The sequence below is a fragment of the Camellia sinensis genome, chromosome 5 (genome assembly GCF_055761805.1).
Source record: "Camellia sinensis isolate YWXY chromosome 5, ASM5576180v1, whole genome shotgun sequence".
In the NCBI taxonomy this organism is placed as follows: Eukaryota; Viridiplantae; Streptophyta; class Magnoliopsida; order Ericales; family Theaceae; genus Camellia; species Camellia sinensis.
Window position 1 is genome coordinate 14,778,092 of NC_138965.1, and position 22,758 is coordinate 14,800,849.

Sequence of the window (22,758 nt, forward strand, 5' to 3'; positions counted from 1 at the left end):
AGAGGCCCCAAATATTCTACCAAAAGTTTTACCAAATGTCTCACAGTGTGGGACCCACACAATGTGGGTCCCGTGTGGGTCCCACACCTATGTGAGACATTTGGTAAAATTTTTGGTAGAATTTTTGAGGCCTCTAGCATTTTTGTTAAAGTAATGTGTCACATTAAGGCCTTATTTGACATAAATTAAAAAATTTTAAAAGTCAAAAAATTACTATTTTATTTAAGTTATATCATCTTATTTAAGTCACATCACCTCTTTACTACATCACTTCAAACCCAACTCATACTCAACTCATATTTCATAAAAAGTTAAAAAGTATACTTATTTAAGACATCACAAACCACCCCTAACGAATATCTTCAATGATTCACATATTGTTATATTTTAATTTTGAATAACGACAAATTAATATAATTTAATAATGTTGCTCCGATTGTGTTTACTATATATCCTTTTGCTTTATTCACAACCATTCAATTGGAGTTGTTTTAAAATTTAAGAAAAATGCTTAACACCTCCATTTTTTAGAGACCCCACAATTTCTTTTGGATTTTCATTATTGATGTATGTGTGGGACCCATTCATGTATATGTAGGCTCCACACCATCAATAGTGGAGATCCAAAAGAAATTGTGAAGGTTTCAAAAAAAAAAATAAGGTCTCAATCATTGTTGAAAATTTAATTACAGCAATCCTTATCATTTCTCTCTATCTTTAATGAGTTACACAATTTTACTTATAGTTGTTATTTGTGCCAAATATTACACAAGAAATAATAATGTTAAATTATAGCAATGGTCTATATCACCATTTTTGGAACTTCACCTATTCATTGGAGAAGTGAAAAAAAATTCAATTTGATTAAAAAATAATAATTAGAAATGTGCTCCAATTATTTCATCAAATCTGTATCAAATCAAGAGATATGTAATTTTGTCACCAAATCAATGATGAACCAAATTCTTAACAGTCATATTTTTACTCATATTTGATAAAATTTTAAAAATAATAAAGATTGGAGATATGGTTTTCTTTAATAAAAAAAAAGTTAGACAAGTTTTTAGAATAATTTTGAAATTGTTAAAAAAGATTCGATGAAAATAGGATTGGAATGTTTCATATCAAATCAAGTTTTTATTCAAATTTTCACTCAAATTTATTTGATGATAAAAAAAGAGTAAGGATCGAAGATGGTCTAATATTTATACTTATCTTGTTGTGTTCTAAAATAAGACATAAAACTAATAAGATAAATTACATTGATCTCTTTTGAAGTTTTTTTAAAAAATAAGTGGGTGTTTGGAAAGTTGGCTATTTTAGTAAGCTATTTTAGTTTTTGATTATTGTAGTAGGTTAAAATAGTTGTATTTAAGAAAATAGTTGAATTTTTTTTTAATTAGATATGATATTTGTAAAAGAAAAAGTACAATAATTATGAATTTGATGGGACATTTTATTTTATTGTCTATTTTAGTCAATTTTGTCTTTTAGTGCTATTTTAGCCCCCCAAAAAAAAACTTTTTCTTCCCAAACACCCCCTAACCCTCAAAATTTTGACATAATAATTATAATAAGGAAAATAAGAAAAACAGTCATAAATGCAATTGTTAGCATTGAAAATTGTATATAAAACACATTAAAATGTGTAAATAATAAATAAAAAAATGTAAAAATATTTTGTGATAGATAAAAGGGTAAATTACACTTGATCCCTTTATGTTTGACCATTTACCCTTTGACTCTTGAAATTTTATTTTTTTTCACTTTGGTTCTTCATATTTCAATTTTTTTTCAATTTACTCTTAAAACTAATTTATGTTTAAAATTACATACAGAATGACACATTGATAGTCACGTGAAATAAAAATTTTATTATATATAATTCACACATAAACTCAAACTCTAATCTAATAATATATTTTTTATATCATGTAATAGTTAACGTGACAGTTTTTGTTTAATTTTGAACATAAGTTTGTTTTTAAGAGTAGATTGAAAAATAAAATAAAATATAAAGGGTTAAAGTGGGAGAAAAAAAAAAAAACTTGAAGAGTCAAAACGAAAAAATATCAAATAAAAAGGCATGAAAAGTGAATCTACTTGTATTAGTGTCTATAATTGATTTCTTATGTAATACTAATCAATAAGGCCTCATTGGTAAGTGCTACTACAAAGTGTAATTTACCTTATATAAAATGTATATTAAAATTATAAATATTTTTAAAGTCTTATTAACCGTCATTAAGTTTGTCATTAGCAAGAAATTGTATTAAGGGTAAATTACAGTAAATCTCTTTAAACTATGACTTATTTGCATTTTGTAACCCTAAACTTTAAAACTCAACGGTTAACCATTTCAAATTATTATATTCTTTCATTGAACCTTTTTTGTTAAAATCTATCAAAGATTTATACAAAATCAGATCATGTGTAAAGCACATGATATATTTATTAAAATTTTAAAACAATAATGTTCTTATCTGGTGATTCTATTTGCATTTTACAAATATGATAAGGGAGACAAAGTACAAATAAGATTACCAAAAAATGGTATTATTTTTAAAAAATCAATAACAAGTTAAAAAATCAATAAGTGTGTCACATGCTTCATACATGATCTGATTCAACTTAAATTCCTAACATAATCCTAATGAAAAGTGTCCAAAAATATAACAAAATAATAGTTCAAGTGGATTAACTGTTGAGTTATGAAATTCGAGAAGTAAAGTGCAAATAAATTATAATTTAAGGAGGCTTATTGTAATTTATCATTGTATTCAACTTAAATTCCTAACATAATCCTAATGAAAAATGTCAAAAATTTAACAAAATAATAGTTCGAGTGGATTAACTGTTGAGTTATGAAATTCAAGAAGTAAAGTGCAAATAAATTATAATTTAAGGAGACTTATTGTAATTTATCCTTGTATTAAAGCACTAAAGTCTCCTTTTGGGATGAACTGAAAAAGTAAACTTATGAGTAATTTTATTTTCACACACTAATTCTCTCCAATTCACATATTTAATGAAATTTTTCCTTAATACAATTTTGTCTTAGGATAAAAATACCATAATACTTTTTTATTCTTCCATTCAAACCCTAATTTTAAATACCACAACCATCCTTCATTGCCAGCTCCACCTCTCTCCTCCATCATTCCCTCTCATCGTCTATTTTCCCTTTCATTTGCCACCACCTTCTGCTATGAATCATATACTCCCACACATAACCCCCGCTACAAACCACCCAACTTTCGAGATTGATTATAGAGGTCTAGGATGGAAGGGAATGAGCTGAGAGTGGCGGCGGCGGCGATGGCAATGACGATGACGATGGAGGATTGAGAGTTGTGGCAAAGATGGTGTAGAAGGTGTTGGTGAATGGAAGAAAATTAAGATTTTGAAATCAAATATGAGGACATTATCAAAATAAAGAGATATATACTGAGATTTTACATTTTTTTGATGTGTGAATTGAGAATGTGTTCATTTAGTGTGTGCACCAAGAGAAATTGGTGTATATAAATAGAATTACCCAAACTTATTGGTTTATTTGGGTCAAATCACCTTTTTTACTTTTTGTATATCTTTTTCTAATGGAGGAAGATTCATTCCAGTCCAAAATCTGGTATGTAAGGGGTTGTTTGAGCTTGTGAAACTCACTACGGGCCTCGTTTCAATTATCCGAACTATTAATTTTATCGAACACTTCGTGTATTTCATCCACAAAAAAATTAGGTCGATCCGATAATTGCAAATTGTTCAATTTATTATTTTTGTCATAAAAAAAATATGGTTTATTTTTTATCATCTATTTTTTTTAGTGAAAAATTTGATAAATTGAATAAGTTACAGTTATCGGATCGATTTAATTTTTTATATGAATGAAATACATGAAATATCCAACAAAATGAACGATTCAAATTATCAAAATAGGACCTATAATGAGCCCGATAGGTTCAAACAACCCCCTTCAATTTAAATTTGTACTAAAGAGAATCCTCTTCTTTTTCTAATAGGTGAAACACCAATAAATCCCAAATAGTAATTTTATAAACAATTTGGTCCTCTTTTTTTTTTTCTTTTATTCTTATTTTTATTTTTTGGGAGACTTATTTATAAGTTCTATTTCGGACACTTATGCTATGTTAAGTCTTGTGTAATTTCTTATAGAGTTTTAAGTTCTATTTAGATAAGAATGTATTTCACAAGATCCTATTTACGAAACGTAATGTGACATGTTACATTACGTTTATGTAGGTGTCACGTTACATTACGTTTAGGTAGGTGTTACGTCACGTTACGTTTATGTAATATTCCATATGATATGGTCATGTTACGTTACGTTTATGTAGGTGTTACGTTACGTTTCGCAAACTTAATCTATGGTAACATTCAATTTCCTATATAAGAAATTTACACGAACAAGTAATATTTTCACATTCAATTTAAAAAATAAAAAACCTAGTAAATTTGCGAAACGTAACGTGACACGTTACGTTACGTTTATGTAGGTGTCACGTTACGTTTATGTAATGTCCCATCTGATATGGTCACGTTACATTACGTTTATGTAGGTGTCACGTTACGTTTCACAAACTTAATCTATGGTAACATTCAATTTCCTATATATGGTTTTATCATTATTTATGATATTAACAACTAATATTTAGGGTAAATGTGTCAACAAACTTCACACAGGACTTATGGGAACATAAGTTTTTTCGTAGGACCATATGTAGCATAAGTCTCCCTAATAGGACTTATAAATAATTTTCTCTTATTTTTTTAAAAAATTTTGTGGACTCATAGGTCCCATTCTAGTATGAATTACATAAAGGGTCAAACATAAACGCGCGTACTTTATGTGTTGAGAGACAAATGTGGGTCTTTTCATAATGTTGAAATTACTAAATGTAACATTTCAAACCAAAAAAAAAAACCCTTAATGTACTTTTTCCAAACGTAACACTCCAATGTAACACTCTAAAAATGTAATACTTTAAAATATTTCTTAGTATAGTTTTTCCAAACTTAATAACGTAATATTTCAAAAAAACAAAACTCATTGTATTTTTTCCAAACGTAACACTCCAATCAATGTAACACACAAAAAACTCTTTAGTATATTTTTTTTAAACGTAACACTCCAATATAACATACTAAAAAACTCCTTAGTGTATTTTTTCAGACGTAACATTTCAATTTAACATACTAAAAAATTGCTTAATGTACTTTTATCAAATGTAATAATGTAAAAAAACTCTTTACTGTATTTTTTTTTTCCAAACGTAACACTCCAATCAATATAACATACAAAAAAAATTTAGTGTACTTATTTCAAACGTAACACTCTAATATAACACTCCAATGTAACACTAGAAAATCACACTAATAAAATGTAGATTTTCACTCTCAACAACCAACATTTTAGCCACCAATCCCCCTCAAAAAAATCTTCCACTTCTCATCTTTCCATTCCTTTACCAAAAATTAAAAAATTAGCAAAACAAAAATGCTAGAGGCCTCAAAAACTTACCAAATGTCTCACATGGGTGTGGGATCCACATGGGACCCACATTGTGTGGCTTCCACACCCATGTGAGACATTTGGTAAACCTTTTGGTATAATATTTGGGGTCTCTAGTATTACTCTTAGTAAAATGAATCACAAAAATCATCCACATCTACCTTTCCATTCTTATATCAAAAATTAAAAAATTAGCAAAATGAATCACAAAAAGACATTCAAGAGCAATTTAAAAAGCTATAAAAAGCTAACTTTTTAGATTTTAACACAAAAGGACAAAAAAGTCAAAAAAAAAAACTAAATTTTAACCAATTTCTCAAATCATCCTTCATTTAAACTCAAATGGTATCAAATCAAATAAATATAATTTTTCAAAAAAAATGAACTAATTGATTATAAAAAAGGGGTAAATTACACTGACACCCCTTGAGGTTTATATTTATTACAGTTTCCTCCCTCATCTTTTGAAAATCACATCTCCTCCCTGAGATTGAAAGTTTCATTACAGATTCCCCCCACAGCAATTTAATTTTTTTAAATACCAATGTTGCCCTCATTAGGTAGATTACATTGATACCCCTCACATTTTAGAAATTACAATCCCCTCTCTAAGGTTTAAAGTAGCATTACCAATTACCCCCTCGATTAATATTAGTTGGAAAAAAAATTCATTGAAAAAAAAATTAATTGCAAAAAAAAAAAATTGTTAGTAAAATTTTTAAATTTTTGTTTAAAAACCAATGTAAACTCATTTTTTGAATTTACGTTTTTTTTCTCAAATTTATAAACTGAGACAACTATTTATAAATCAAAAAAATTATCAAATAAGTTTTTATGACAATTTTTAAAATTTTTGTAAATATAAATTGAAAATTGAAAACGAAATGGTTACCAAATAGGTCTCAGATGGTAAAAATGTCGTAAAATTAACAAATAATTAAATAAATTACCAACGTAACAAATGACTTATCAAAAGATTCTTAGGCTATATATTGTTTGATTTTTAGATTTTTTTTTAAAAAAATTAAAAATTAATTTGGTCAAGAAATAAAAAATAATTATCATTTAAGGGTAAAAAATAATTATCATTTTAACTTTTTGGCAGGTTATATACATACGTATGGCTGTTTCAATTTAATTTGTAAAGAATTATTTCTAACCACTGAAAAGATAAAAATTATATAAAAATGATAATTATTTTTTTATTTTTTATTTCTTAACCAAATTAATTTTTAATTTTTAAAAAAAATTCTAAAAATCAAACCATACATAGCTTAAGTAGGGGTGTGCATAATACCGCCGAAACCGCCGAAACCGCACCGAACCGCACCGCCAAGGCAAATTCGTTATTATTTGCCAATCGAACCGCCAGTTTTTGGTAAGAAAAATGGCAAATTCTAGTGACACTTTTATCAATCCGCCGGTTTCTATTTTTCTTCCAAACCGCACCGACCCGCACCGCTATTAAATCATGTTTTAAAAGATTCTAAAAATTCTTTTTTACTTAAGTTTGCTTATTGTTCTATACCTTAGAATATAGTATTACATTACTGTTCGAGGGGAATTCAAGATGTCGGTAATTCAAAATAAAGTTGGATTCCAATTCACTTTTCAATCTTTTTTTTTTCCTGGCCATGTTGCAAACTTGCATCAACTCACTTTTCAATCTAAATACTTTTCAACAGTAAACATTTTCAATATATTGTAAACCCTAAATGATATTAATTTTATGTATTGTATTTGATCATTGTAGCTTTCACAGATGCTTGTAATGAACTGATGGCATAGTCGTTGATATTATCATGTTGTTGCTACACTTGCTGCATCAGAAGAAATTTTCGCAAGATTCTTAACATCACGGTATCTCTCGTCTTTTTTTTACTCTTTGATTTAAGTTTTGTAATTTGAATTATATTTTTTATAAACCGCCAATCCGCCCGAACCGCCAAGGCAAATCCGCCATTATTTGCCAACCGAACCGCCAGTTTTTTATAAGAAAAATGGCAAATTCTAGTGACAATTTTATCAATCCGCCACCCGCCATACGGTTTCTATTTTTCTCTCAAACCGCACCGACCCGCACCGCGCACACCCCTAAGCTTAAGAATCTTTTGATAAGTTATTTTTTACGTTGGTAACTTATTTAATTATTTGTTAATTTTACGACATTTTTACCATCTGAAGCCTGTTTGGTAACTATTTCGTTTTTAGTTTTCAATTTATATTTATAAAAATTTAAAAAACTGCTATAAAAACTTGTTTGATAATTTTTTTGGTTTACAAATGGTTGTCTCAGTTTGTAAATTTGAGGAAAAAACATAAATTCAAAAGATGAGCTTACGTTGGTATTTAAACAGAAATTTAAAAATTTTACTAACAAAAAATTTTTTCAATTAATTTTTTTTAAATAATTTTTTTCCCAATGAATTTTTTTTCCAACTAATACTAATCGAGGGGGTAATTGATGCTACTTTAAATCTTAGAGAGGGGATTGTAATTTTTAAAATACGAGGGATGTCAATGTAATTTACCTAGTGATGGCAAAATTGGTATTTAAAAAAATTAAATTGTTGAGGGGGAATCTATAATGAAACTTTAAATCTAAGGGGGAGATGTAATTTCCAAAAGATGAGAGGAACTGTAATAAACATAAACCTCATGGGGTGTCAGTGTAATTTACCCTAAAAAAAACTCCTAAAACTAAATAGATTAACATTCCTATAGATAATTTACTAGTGGTAACCCCGTGCTATGCACGGTATGTAAAATAATTAATAATATATTTTTATACAAAATAATATAAATAGTTAAATTTTTATATGCAAATTATGAAAACAAAGAAGATTGGAATTTACAATTTAGGTCCCACAATTTTATCACAATTTATATATTATTTTTTAATTTGTCACAAATTCAATCATGTAACTTTTAACCCTCCTTGCTAGAATTACAAACTTAGGTAGGTTACCTAAGCAACTTGGGTCGAGCTTAAATTGTTTAAAGATTAACAACATAATTTTTAATTAAATGAGGGCCTGTACAGAAATTTAAAATTCAAATTAAATTTGAGTGGATTAAGCAGAAACACCAAATAACCTGAGCAATCAAAACCAAATTCTATATAAATATATAAATTATTTGCTAATTAATTTTTTTAAATAATAAATAAAATTAATTAAAAGTTTAATATTAATGAACAAAAGAAAAAGAAATATACTTAAGATTTTCAATAGAAATTTTCTTGAAAATATTTTTAAAAAATACACCTTTTAAAGAAGAATCATCGAATAAAGGGTTGCTTGAGAAGTGCTATATTAGCTCATTTTTTTTTATCTATTTATATTTTTTGGGTCACATCACATTTCTATTTTTTTACATATCTTTTCGTAAAAAATAAAAAAATAATTATTTTTTTAGGTCACATCACATCTCTATTTTCTTGTACATATTTTCATAAAAGTAAAAAAATATACTTATTTTGCACTTTCCAAACTATCACTAAGTTGGTATTAAAAATACTTTTTATAATGACATAAATAATTTAAATATGAAATTTAAAAATTACAATAAAATATAAAATAGAATAAAAACAAATTTCTTACTAAATAAAAGTATTTGAATTAAAAAAAGTAAGAAGAAAATTTAATATGATATTTTCATTTAATTTGAAAATAATTTTAGTGGAATAATAAATTATCACTTATAACTCCTTTTTTTTTAAATAAAAAAAATTTAACGAACTATCACTTTTAATAAAAAAAAAATTTAACGTTTCTTTTTAATTTATTTTAGCAAAAGTAATTTTTTAACAATTTGAACCAAAGATATCTTTATTCTTTATTTTAATTTTTTTAATTGACAAGTGAGATTAAAAAAAATCTAACAAAATCCACCATCTTTGGTAAGTACTAAAAAAGATATGTTTTGTTCTTTTGTTAAAAACAAAAAAATTATATTATAAAATATTATTATTCAAGTCCTTATAGTTTAGAATGATATAATTTTTTTTATAAAATTTAAAACAAAAAAAGAAAAAAAATTAATAGGGATAAATAATTTGAACACATGTGTTTAAAACAAATTATATTTAGATTAATAATATTATGACACATTATTATGACACATGTGAATATTGATCTCATTCTAATTGTAGTAATATAATTTGAAGAAGAATTTAAATTTGAAATTTTATTTTATAATTTAATAAATGAGGCAAAATTTAAGGAATGAATATTGATCTCAATCCGATTATAGTAACATAATTTAAGTAAGAATCCAAATTTAAAATTTTTATTTTAAGAATATAAATTAATTTATAAACCAATCACATTGTAACATGTATTAACAAAAATTTAAAAAAAAAATGAGAAAAAAGAATTACAACTTTCAACCTTAATGAAATAATAATATTTTGCAATTATAATAGTATATAGATAAATCATGAAATAGATAATTATTTAAAACTTATATATTATGGGATAAATCATTATAATTTTAAATTTAAATTAATAGAATGCTTTCCATATTTAGTGACACTCAAATTTAAATTTTAAAATGAATTAGTATACTTTCTGTTTTTAATTTTATATATTTGGTGTACTTTCCATTTGAAAGTCATAAATCAAGAGATATTAATTAATTTCTTTTGCTTGATAGAGAGATATAGAAGATTTTTTTAATTATTTAAAATTAAAAAATTAGAAATTTTAGTTTCAGATATTGAAGCTCTCACAAGACTTGTGGTTAGAAACTCTATTTTATTTATATAATATATAAATAGATAGATAGATTTAATAAGAATTTAAAACTGTTTTAGATATTTTTTAATATACAAATTATTTTTTTAGATTCTTTATAAAAATAATTTAATAATCACATCACTAATCATAGTGTATGGGAGAAGTTGAAAATGGTGTATCAATAGGTATGAGAGAAGCAAAAAAAACTTTGTGAGTTGGGAGAAGTCAATAAATGCTGAGTTTTTTTTTTAAATCAAAAAATTAAAAAATTAAGATTGAAATATTAAAATTTCTATAAAATTTGTGAATTAGAAATTTAATTTTCCTTATATAATATATAAATAAATAAATTTAAAACAATCCACTCATAAACCATATTTAAAATAAACGTAAATAAATAAAAAAAAATGTTTAAGTATACTAAAAATAGAATTCTAATGAGAGTTTTAATTATGTGACAGTAGACTTTACTGATAAATACGACTTTACTCATAAATAATTTGATATACATATTTTGTTTTTTTATTTCATACTATACCATTAAAGTCATTATTAAAATTTTAAAAGTTATGAATTGTTGTCATAAATAAAATTTTCACTGCCGTTCGCACACGTCACTCCGTACTTATAACGAACGTAAATAAATAAATTTTCCACTGCCGTTCGCACACGTCACACTTGGACCGCACCATACACAAAACGGGTAATTATTCAACGTATGGGAAGTTGAGTTTGAGGATTTTTTTTATAATTAAAATAGTTATAAAAATTAAAATAAATTTTTTAGATTAATAAAAAAATATATTATATTTACTCTATAATTATTATATATTTTTTTATAAAAAAATTAAAAAGTCAAAAAAATTAAAAATTCTTTTTAAATTAAGTTTTTTAATTTCAAATTAAAATAATTAAAAAAATCAAAAAGCAAAAACGTCAATCCACTTTCCAAATAAAGTTTTAATAATTTTAAAATATAAATTTATGATATTTTATAATATTATAATTAATGGAAAAAGTGTGTAGGTGAAATATTATGTTAAATAATTAAAAAATATTAAATAATAATTAATTAAAAATTACATACTCTGACGATATTTAATAATTTTCCACACAAAACACACCCACTCCGTACATCTCCCATACTCCACCGCCCACACAAAACTCCAGAAGTCCCCAGCAACGCCACACCAAAAGATCCCAACTCACAAACAACCAACAAACTCAAACATCTCTCTCTCTCTCTTTCTCTCTCTCTCTCTCTCTCTCTCTCTCTCTATATGTTCATCTCTCTCTTCCACCTTTATTATTAGGGCATACATATAACATGTACGTAATGTCTACAGAGACGGTTTTTTAGCTACACCTTCTCTTCTGAATCGCTCTGATGCGATCCACCTTCCGGTCACCCTCTACCATTCATTCACCGACTCTCACCGGTCCACCCGGTTGATTTCTGGCCCCACCCACTTTTCCTTCTAATCCTACCCACCTAAAAATCGTTTCTTTAATTCGTTTTTCCATTCAAAGCTGGTCCCAAAAAGTAAGTAAAAGTTGTTAATTATGGCTCTGTAATTCACATTCTTTTCATGAATGTTCATGCATGTCCTTTTCCCTATGTTTAATTTTGTCCGATCTTCTTGGTTGATGGGTTCTCAATGTTTAATTCAAACAATGAGGAAAACAAATAAATAAATTATGGGTTTAATCTTGTTTTTTGTGTTTTCCCCTTGTGTTTCTCAGCATTCAATTAGTGTATTAAGTTGGTAATTGTGTTGGGTTTTGAATCTTTTTGATCTGTTCTTGTTGTACACTGTAAATTTGGCATAGCAGAATTGAATGTGTTCTTTTATGGGCTTATTGTTGCCTTCTTTTCTCCTCTGTTTCTCATAATCCAACCAGAATTATTAACTTCGTATCTTTATGTCTCTTTTTTGTTGTGTTTTGGTATGTTCCATTGTGTACTGTGTGAACCTCTCATATCAGAATTGAATGTGTTCTTTTCTCTCTGGGTTTAGTCTCGTTTTCTTTCTCAGCATCCAACCAGAGTATTAACTTGATACCTTTATATATCTATTGTATTGTGTTTTTAATCTTTTGATCTGTTCTGTATTGTACTGTAAACTGGTCATAGCAGCATTGAATGTGTTCATTTATTTGTTTAATAATTCAATTATTTTTTTTAATGAATTACTTAAATATTCTTAATTAAACTAAAGATTTTTTACTACTTTCAATCCCAAACAATTAGGGTCTTTCTATGGATACTACTCAAAATGGTAGTGTTACTACTATAAGAAACATTGACTCACTATGTACAGTGGCTGAGATTGAAGGATGTGATTTCTCGAGGTTTTCGGATCGGCCGAGGCCATTGAATATGGAGAGGCAGAGGTCATGTGATGAAAGGTCACTTAGTGAATTGTCTGTTGGGCTTTCTCCACATCCCTCGTATAGAAATACAGATTTGTCTTTTCGATTCGTGGACCATTTTGATGGTGCATTTTCACCCGGTAGAAGGTCTGGATTTAATACCCCGAGGTCACAAAATGGGTTTGAGCCTCATCCGATGGTTGCCGAGGCTTGGGAAGCTCTGAGGCGTTCGTTGGTATACTTTCGCGGTCGACCAGTTGGGACAATTGCAGCGTTAGAAGAGAGTGACGAAAAACTTAACTATGATCAGGTGAATCCCCAATTTCTCTGCTACAATGTGTTTGACAGAAGTATCTTTAGTGTTCTTAGCTTTCTTGTCAATTTTGTTGAAGTTTTTTTTGGTAAAGCTATTTGAAAACAGAATAGTGATATAGAATTTTGGGTAAATTACTTAACCTTCTCTGAGGTTTGAGCTCTCGTAAGATTTTAATTCACATAACACTCTGTCGCCTTTCTGAGTTTCTATCAATTATTTGTTAGTAATATTGATGTTATCATCTCAATCAGACTAAAATATGTCTTACCCTTGATAATCTATGTGTCTTCATATTATCTGCATTATTTTTTGTCGCTTTAGCTTTCCTAAAAGAGAGATTCGTGTAATTATGTCAAACTTGTAGGACTTATTGTGTTTTTTTTTTTTCAAACCCTAAGGCTGTCAATGTAATTTACCCTATAATTTTTGTGTAGAATGATATGGTTGAACTAGGGAAAATCAAAACATCTATAAAGTTGGTTCCTAATTAAAAATTGCCATCGTCACATCATTCTAGATGCATTTTATGTATAATTTTTTCTGAAAATCTTTTTACTACCAGCAGCATGTTTTGATTTCTTGCACATCTTCTAATGTAAGATTATGATGGTGATGGTAAGGAGAAACCAAAAAGCTCCCTTATTTGAGTCGTTTATTTTTTATATTTATTTTAAATTTTAATCTTTTATTGCTAATGGGAGCATAGACAGACACGAATGGCATGCATGCATGAGTTTTAACATATTACCGCTTAAAAGGTGGGATATCTTATTATTCTATATAACTCAGGATGGCTTACTCATATCTTAAATTATGCTTATATTTTGGGATAGTTTATTTTGTTTCCACTGATAAGAAAGCTGCCTCTCTGCACCATTTGGTTGCTGTTGACATGCTGGAAGGAAAATCAGATATCTGAATATTGAATACATGCATTTGATGTTTTTCATTCTCTGTGGCCGTGGCAATGTCTTGGTGGACTTCTTGATTGAGCTTCCAGAATAATGGAATGCCTGGTCCTACTGGATGGTGCATCTTGTGGAAGCCAGTTCTCTGTAGGGCAGCTCTTTCATAATTTATATAGTGCAACCGGTAAACCAGCTGTTTGTGTGGTCATTTATTTTGCCAATTACTATTTATCAAAGCTCATAACCTCAATATACTTGAATCACTTCGATTAGTGGTAAATGATAAACAAATCACAGGGCTTTAGGGGCAGTAAGTTGATAAATTGACCTCTAACTTCTTCTGCCTGTTTAGGTGTTTGTGAGAGACTTTGTTCCAAGTGCATTGGCTTTTTTGATGAACGGGGAGCCAGAAATAGTCAAGAATTTTCTTTTGAAGACTCTTCGTCTTCAGTCTTGGGAGAAAAAGATTGATCGATTCCAGCTAGGAGAAGGAGTGATGCCAGCTAGTTTTAAAGTACTTCATGATCCTGTCAGGAATACTGAGACTATAATGGCTGATTTTGGTGAGAGTGCAATAGGAAGAGTGGCACCTGTTGATTCTGGATTTTGGTGGATTATATTGCTTCGTGCATACACAAAGTCTACAGGAGACTCTTCCTTGGCCGAAATGCCTGAATGCCAGAAGGGTATGCGCCTGATAATGAGTTTATGCCTTTCAGAGGGATTTGACACATTCCCTACCCTTCTTTGTGCTGATGGATGCTCTATGATTGATCGTAGAATGGTGAGTTTCTATCAGTTACTTCTTTATGTAATTATTTGTCGGCCATATTTGATATTTCTCTTAGGCTGTGCTTGGATCAGGGATTTGATTGAGGATTTGTAAAGGAAAAGGAACAATGAATGAAATATAAGCTATTTTTTTTTCACTTTTCCCCATTCTCTTCTTTCACTCTCCAAATCACCTCTCAATAATCCTTGATCCAAACACAGCCTTCCTAGCCACTGCTTGTCTTCGACTATTTGTTTGTGCCTTCTGATGTTGATGTGTATCACATGTGGAGATGAACTTTGTGAAGTATTACTTTTTTAGGTTTTTTAGTGGACCATGTAAGATCTGAGGCATTTGTTTGTGAACTTGTTTCGTTATGTGAATGACATACTTAGACTACTATGGGAAGAAAAGGTTATAGATGTGTTAATTGGTCAACAAGACTGGATGTGATTCAGTTAGGAAGTCAACAACTATCATGCAAGTGTTTGGTTTATATTTATTAGACTACAGCCTGCTTGAACTGGCTGTATAAGCAACATTGACATGTATAGTTATTATCTCATTGGCACAGGGCTTCAGCTCAATTTTCGACCGAACTGATACAAAGTATATTAGAAATCCATTTATTTTCTGAATTTAGATTTTATTTGTTTATTGAATTTCACTTCACCAATTGTTCTGATTTTTGGGTTGTATTTTTTGTCTAAATTTTGATGAATTCAAAATTTTGGTCAACTGATCTGAATCTTACGTTGTTTTTACTTGGGATTTTTCTTTATGCTTTTCTACAAGCCCCTCTTGCCACTTGATTAAAAAAATATGGGAACTCAATAGAATCTGATGAAGCTTTATACAAATTATATATCAAGAAATATTTTTGAGAACCTTGAGAAACATGTGCTGCTATTGTAGGAAACGATAAAATGGATATCAATAAACTTCAAAAACCTTGTACAATAAGAAGCTATCATTTCAAAGGGGAAAAACAAGATTGGTTTCAAGTGAAATATGCTTGCCTAAATCCATTAAGCTTTAAGAGTCAATGCAATGAGTAAACGGACAATAGATAAGTGTGTTGTGTTATCACGAAAGGAATATAAGAGAGGGCTGGGTGTCATGAGGCAATTGCCTCTCTTACCCATTCTTAGGTACAATGTTCACTTTGACCCAAATCCAAAAGCTTTACCCAGTTCCTCCGGACCACAGTATGTGACTTATATTACTTTTCAGTTTAACAATTCTATACTTATGAATCTATGATGGGAATCTGTACAAGATACGAAATTAGGGCTGCAAAATGAGCCAAACTACTCGAGCTTGACTCATATTTGGCTCGTTAAATGCTCATTGGAACTCAACTTGTTATGCAAACAAGCCAAGTTAGAACACATTTTAAAGCTTGTTAACTTATCAAGACAAGTTTGATCAATCTATTACTTGGCTTAATGAGCCTATATGTGCTATGAAAACCAAGCTACTCGAGCTTGACTCGTGTTCGGCTCGTTAAAATTCATTGGAGATTGGACAAGCTAAGCTTGAACTTTATGTAAACAAATGAAACTCTTTGGCCGAGGCAATGTAGTTGACAAAATTATTGGATGTTGGAGATGCTTAAATTACTTGTATTATTTTGATTAATTGTTTGGTTATTCTAAATTTTATTCTGTTTGTCTCACTGTATATTTGTTTTTAGGGTGTTTATGGGTACCCAATTGAAATACAAGCACTTTTCTTCATGGCTTTGAGATGTGCTTTGATTTTACTCAAGCAAGATGCTGAGGGGAAGGAGTTTGTAGAGCGAATAGCTAAGCGTCTTCATGCCTTGAGCTTTCACATGAGAAGTTACTTTTGGTTAGATTTGAAGCAGCTTAATGATATATATCGATACAAGACAGAGGAGTATTCTCACACTGCAGTCAATAAGTTCAATATTATGCCCGATTCTCTGCCAGAATGGATCTTTGATTTTATGCCAAAGCATGGGGGCTACTTTATTGGTAATGTTGGTCCTTCAAATATGGATTTCCGTTGGTTTTGCTTGGGAAACTGCATTGCAATCCTATCATCGTTGGCGACTCCTGAACAGTCTACGGCAATCATGGATCTAATAGAATCACGTTGGGAAGAATTGGTTGGAGAAATGCCGCTAAAGGTTTGTTATCCAGCTATAGAAAGCCATGAATGGCGGATTGTAACTGGATGTGATCCAAAAAACACCAGATGGAGTTACCATAATGGAGGGTCTTGGCCAGGTACGATTCTTTCATTGTAGGTTTTATTGTTCCGAAAATTGGGATTTGACTCAAACTGATAATGAGCCTTTTGGGAAACTGTAATTGCAGCTAGAAGAGTCTAGCTCATAGCATTAGTTAATCACATATGAGTTAAGAAGCACCGACACTCGAAGATGGGTACCGTGCCTGTGTCCGACACACCTGGGACACCCACATGGTGGGGACAAGTGTGTCCCATGTCCGACACACCACCTGCTTGCCATTTTTTTTAGGATACGTTGGGGACACCTCATGGACTCGCATGTCCTATGTTTGGATGTGCCTTAGGATACCTTTGTAGGGTTTGTGTTTTTTTTTTTTTTGGATGAGAAAATTGATTTGAGATCAGAGTAAAATATATGGAAATAAAGAGGGAATAAGTAGAAAAATAAAATAAAATACACTGGTTTCTCATATCTATGAATCTTAATTTTATATTTATATATGTAGTAAGGCCTCGTTTGGGAACCAACCCATTTAGCCAAAAAGCTAAAAAGTTACTAAAAAAATCAAAAAGCCAACAATCCATACAAAAAAGTCAAAGATTCTCTTTTCTCTCTACTTTTTGCACATCTTTTCGTAAAAAGCCAAAAAGTCATCCCAAACATACTAGTTTTTTTAGCTCATATTTTAGTCAAATAGCCAAAAAGTTACTAAATTAGTCTGTTCCCAAACGAGGCCTAAATAATAAAGGGTAAATTACCAATAGGTCCTAATAGTTGACATTCCCATCACATTCTATTGAAAATAAGTCCTAGTAAAATCGTCGCTAAAAATAATTTTTTGTGACGATTTTTTTGCATACGTCATTAAAAAGTTGACAATTAGTGACTTTTTTTTTTTGGGTCACGATTTTATAAATTGTTACTAAAATTTACAATTAGTGATGTTTTTCTATGACGAATTTTTCTAACTCTCGTTGAAAGTTGAAAATTAGTGACTTTTTTTTGTGACGATTTTTGTAAACTGTCGTTAAAACTTATAATTAGTGACATTTTTGTGACAATTTTCAAATTGTCGCTGAAAATATATTTAGTGATGTTTTTTTAAAAGTGTTTAATGCCATTAATTCTCACAGGCATCTTGGACAATAAGTCCACTTATTAGGACCTAGTAAGTCCTCCTAAATAAAAATATATAAGCATTATATATTTTTGTTGTGTTTCCTCCATGTGTGTCTTAATTTTTTGAGAATTAATGTCCTATGTTTGTTCTAGTGCCCGTATCCGTGTTTCTTGGCATTTGAGGAAAAAAAGCAAATATAGTATGGCATTTTCATATAATTTCAAAACAATTTTTTTTTCTTTTTCATAAAATTTTGAGATGATAATCACTTGATTTTTATCAAGATGGTCCTGTTTACAGTTTTTCAAGGATGATGTAATAATCAAGCATAGGAAGTTCTTATTATGGGGTGGGAATTGAGAAAGAGTGCACTCTGCTCAATGCTCCAAATTTTCAGTCTACTCCATTCTAATAATTTGGACATGACAATTTACGAAAAACATTAAAACTGAAAACCGCCTTATTATTTTCCTGTATAAACATTTTCTTACATATATTTGGCTCAACTGTTGAAAAATGTCCACACACACGAGGGAGAGAGAGAGAGAGAGAGAGAGAGAGAGAGAGGTGATTTCCGGCAACACTCCGGCAACCCATTTTACACTTCTAAAGTGTAGATCTACACTCCTAGAGTATAGATCTATTGTTTTCGGGTGTAGATCTGAATTTTTTATGTCCGAAATAGGAGTTTTGAGAGTGTTCCCCTATGATTTCGGTATAGATTTTTGGATCTTCAACACCTACAAGGGTTCCCTCCTCTCTCAAGCCTTCTCCCATACTATTGTGGGTATACTTCTTTCTCAACTCTTGCTTTTCTGGCTATGTTCAATATCCGGTGGCGGCGGAGTTGGGCAACAGCTAGGGGAACGACTAACTTTCAAGCAGATCTTACTTTCCAAACCACATCTTTGAGAAGATCGGTGGTTTTCCCTGGCTCGTTTTGGCTGATTTATTTTTTATTTTTTGTTGTTTGTTTTTTGTTTTGTTGTTTGGTTGGATGGCCCTCTGAAGTCTTATATTTATGTAATGTTGTTTATTAATATAATGTTTCCCATGTTCTAAAAAAAAAAGTTTCTGTTGTGGTTTTGCAGTGCTTTTATGGCTCCTCACAGCTGCATGCATCAAGACAGGACGACCCCAAATTGCAAGACGCGCCATTGAACTTGCGGAGAGCAGGTTGCTGAAAGACAGCTGGCCTGAATATTACGATGGTAAGCTTGGTCGATACATTGGGAAACAAGCTCGAAAATCCCAAACCTGGTCCATTGCTGGTTATTTGGTGGCGAAAATGATGCTTGAAGACCCGTCCCATTTGGGTATGGTATCGCTCGAGGACGACAAACATATAAAGCCCCTCTTGAAACGATCGGCTTCCTGGACTTTTTAGTACTTTTAGGTTTGAAGCTTCCTAGCTAGAAGTGGGGAAAAGAAATTGAAGAATAGTTTTCAGAGGCTTCGTCATGAAAAAAGTAGAGAAGTGAAGCTTTGAAGTTTGTTCATTCCATTGCAGTTGAGAAACTCTTTCAGCAAATAAGTTGTCTGTGGGATGCACTTTGTATTGTGCCCTTCATACAGGCAAAATATTACATTAGTTCTTTGAGTTAATCTTTGCTCACTTTTGTGGTATGTAGATGGTAGTGGAGTTATATTTGGTGTATGATATAATTGAATAGAGAACATTATAGAGAGACAAGAGTGGTAGATGTAGGTGGCAATTTGCTTGAATATGGGTAGAATGGACTTAACTAGTTAACTGGATAAATTGGTCTTTGCACATTACTTAAATTTAGGGTATAATCCACACCACAGCCTAGCCCTTCTCCACCCCACACCATCCTGACACCATAGTCGTCTAATAAAGAGAGGGATGACAAGAGAGATTGTGACACCACACAATCGCTACAAAGAGAGGTTACAAGAGAGGCTACAAGAGAGAGCGAAAGAGAGGCTTGGTGGTGTTATAGTGGTGCGGTAGTGGGTCGGGGGTCACAGGGATGGTGGTTGGGTGTGGGCGGGCGGTGAGAGGGATTGGGGTGGATAGGAGTGGGGCTGGAGGTAGTGGTGGCATTGGCGTTGGCGAGGTCAAGTGGGAAAGGGGCGGCTATTGGATGGGGAAGTTGGGGATGAATGGTTGGGGAAGATGGGGATGAATGGTTGGCAAGGGAGAGGGAGAAAGGATGGAGAAGGAGAAAAATAACTTTTCCTTTACTTCCTTGTTTTAAAAAAAAGGTTCTCTTCAAACTATACTCTTGTATAAAAAAAAGGGGTAAATTACAAATATACTTATTAAGATTTGCATAAAATATAAATTGCTTCATGTGGTATGAAAAATTACAAATACTCCTTTATTAGAATTTTTTATTTAACAAAATTAATTAAAAATATAAAATTTATAATTGCTTTCCTATACAATAATAAAATTACTTAAATTATTAATTGAAACATATTTTTAACATCATTAAAAACTATTAATTGACTTGATGATTTATTAATAAAAGGGGCGATTTGTTATGAAATTAGAAACTTCAAGAGGTGAAATGTAATTTTTAAAGTCACAGTAAGCGATTCATATTTTAATCAAATCTTAGGAAGTATATTTATAATTTACCCAATAAAAATAAAGAGATGGTTGGTGTTGGTGAACAACCACGAAGAAAAGTATCTAGATAATCTTATTGTTTGGTACATAGGACATAAACCGTTCTTTTTTATCATGCTTAACATCCGTAATTTTTTGAGATAGAAAATGCAATATATTGGTATTTGACAATTCAATGTTAAATTTGAAATAATTTTTGGTGTTGAATTCTGGCAATTTGAAGTTAATTCGAGCCTAATTTTGGTCTTATTCGAGTTTTATAAGGTATGCTGAAGTTTAGATAGAAGTTGGGTTTGACAAATTTTTTTATACTTTTAGAACTGAACTTAGATAAGTTTTCAATTAGAGAGGGACATCGATTGAGTTAGGTTAAAGTTAGAATTATAACGCATAAGAATATATGTGTCATCTCAAATTTAATTAATTTTACCTAACATTGAGTTTAATTTAGTCATTCCAAACTAATATTAAAATTTCTTTTTAGATGTTAAACAAGTTTACTTGATCTAGTATCAATGTAAATAAATTTTTGTTAACAATTTTTTTAAATTTTGACTTTCATACACGTGTCAATAGATATTTTGAAAGTAGGCATATATATATATAATTTAGTCTATGGCGTAATTAAATAATATAAAATTTTAAAATAATATTTTGCATAATATATAAAAATTTAAAATGTTAATCCAACCTTGTTATGCAGACAAAAATATTTACCTTACACTCTAAAATCATTGAGTTTGGTTGAGTGAGAAGGAAATTACTCCTTACTTTAATGTTCGAATTGCATTATTAATTTTTGTAATGATAAATCAATCAATGTGTAATTATTGTCAATTATTAAATTAAAATGAATGTCAGATTAATTTTAAAAAATTTATAATTTTTTTGGGTAGAAAGCAATATAATTTAATTTTCTACAAAATTGTTTTTTCATAATTTTTAGGATAAATTACAAATATACCATTTAAGATTTGCTTAAAATATAAATTACCTCATGTGATTTAAAAAATTATAATATCCTCTTACCATAATTTTATATTTAATATAATTAATTAAAAAATAAAATTTGTAACTGTTCTCCCATGCAATGATAAAACTACCTTATTAATTCAAATAAATTTATACCATCATTAAAAATTATTAATTAATTTAATGATTTATTAATAAAGGCGCCACTTGTTATCAAATTAAAAATTTCAAGAGATATATAATTTTCAAAATTATAGGAGCAAATTGTAAGCAAACCGCTGAATGTGTATTTGTAATTGGGTATGGCTTCTATCCAGTCCGAGACCGTACTGTTAGACTTGTGGGGGCCAACCACGGATCCTGTTTTGATAATTTGAACCGTTCAATATGTAGAAATCGTCGAGTACTATATGTTTATAAAAAATCACGTTGATCGGATATCGATAGCTATGTGATTAAAACAGTTTTTTGTCAACCATTAATTTGTTCACTGTCCAATTTTTTTAATACGAAACTGATTTGATCATATAGCTATCGATAGCCGATCAACGTGATATGTTTATAGGTATATAGTACTCGACGAGTTTTACACATTGAACGGTTTAGATTATCAAAACGAGACCCGTGGTGGGCCTCTACGGGCCTAACAGTACGGTCCAGTCTGATCCCAGACTGGACAGAAGCCATACCCTTTGTAATTTATCCTGATTTTTAATTTTTTCAAGGACAATAAAAGATAGTAATGGAATATTTTAACATGCACACCTTTAAACGAGGTGTACCAGATTGCACCTCTAATTATATTATTTTCTTATTTAATTATGACTAATGAGATCTGTAGTTATGTCTTATGTTGTGTTTAATTATGATAAAATATATTTTTTTTAATTATGACTCTAAAAATATGAAATTATTTTATTTTATTCTTTAGTTATAAGGTGCATATGGTAGAAATCCTTTGGATGTGTGTATCATAGTGTTTTTAGGAAATAACATATACGAGAAATACTAAAAAGTGTATGTCATATGCATCTTATAACTAAAAATAATATATAATTTTAATTTTTAGGTAAATTACAAACACACCCCTGAAGTTTACTTAAATTACAAATTACTTTTTATAGTTCTAAAAATTATATTATGCCCTCTAATGTTTTTAATTTCATAATAAATATGTCATTTTATTAATAAATCATTAAGTTAAT

The 22,758-nt window shown here is 29.7% G+C and overlaps 1 protein-coding gene across 5 annotated transcripts; it reads left to right on the forward strand.

The window, feature by feature from the left end:
- The first annotated feature begins 11,403 nt into the window (after nucleotides 1-11,403).
- A/N-INVB (Plant neutral invertase family protein) lies at nucleotides 11,404-19,608 on the forward strand. 5 transcript variants are annotated; one of them, XM_028238877.2, is made up of 5 exons: nucleotides 11,404-11,815; nucleotides 12,524-12,955; nucleotides 14,222-14,653; nucleotides 16,338-16,896; nucleotides 19,074-19,608. In XM_028238877.2, the coding sequence occupies exons 2-5, from the start codon at nucleotides 12,533-12,535 to the stop codon at nucleotides 19,367-19,369; spliced, it is 1,710 nt and encodes a 569-aa protein (XP_028094678.1). In that variant the 5' UTR covers nucleotides 11,404-11,815; nucleotides 12,524-12,532; the 3' UTR covers nucleotides 19,370-19,608. The 5 variants fall into 5 exon arrangements, with proteins under 5 accessions (XP_028094678.1, XP_028094680.1, XP_028094682.1 ...); XM_028238879.2 differs by having other exon boundaries at nucleotides 12,594-12,955; XM_028238881.2 differs by having other exon boundaries at nucleotides 12,609-12,955.
- Nucleotides 19,609-22,758: the final 3,150 nt, after the last annotated feature.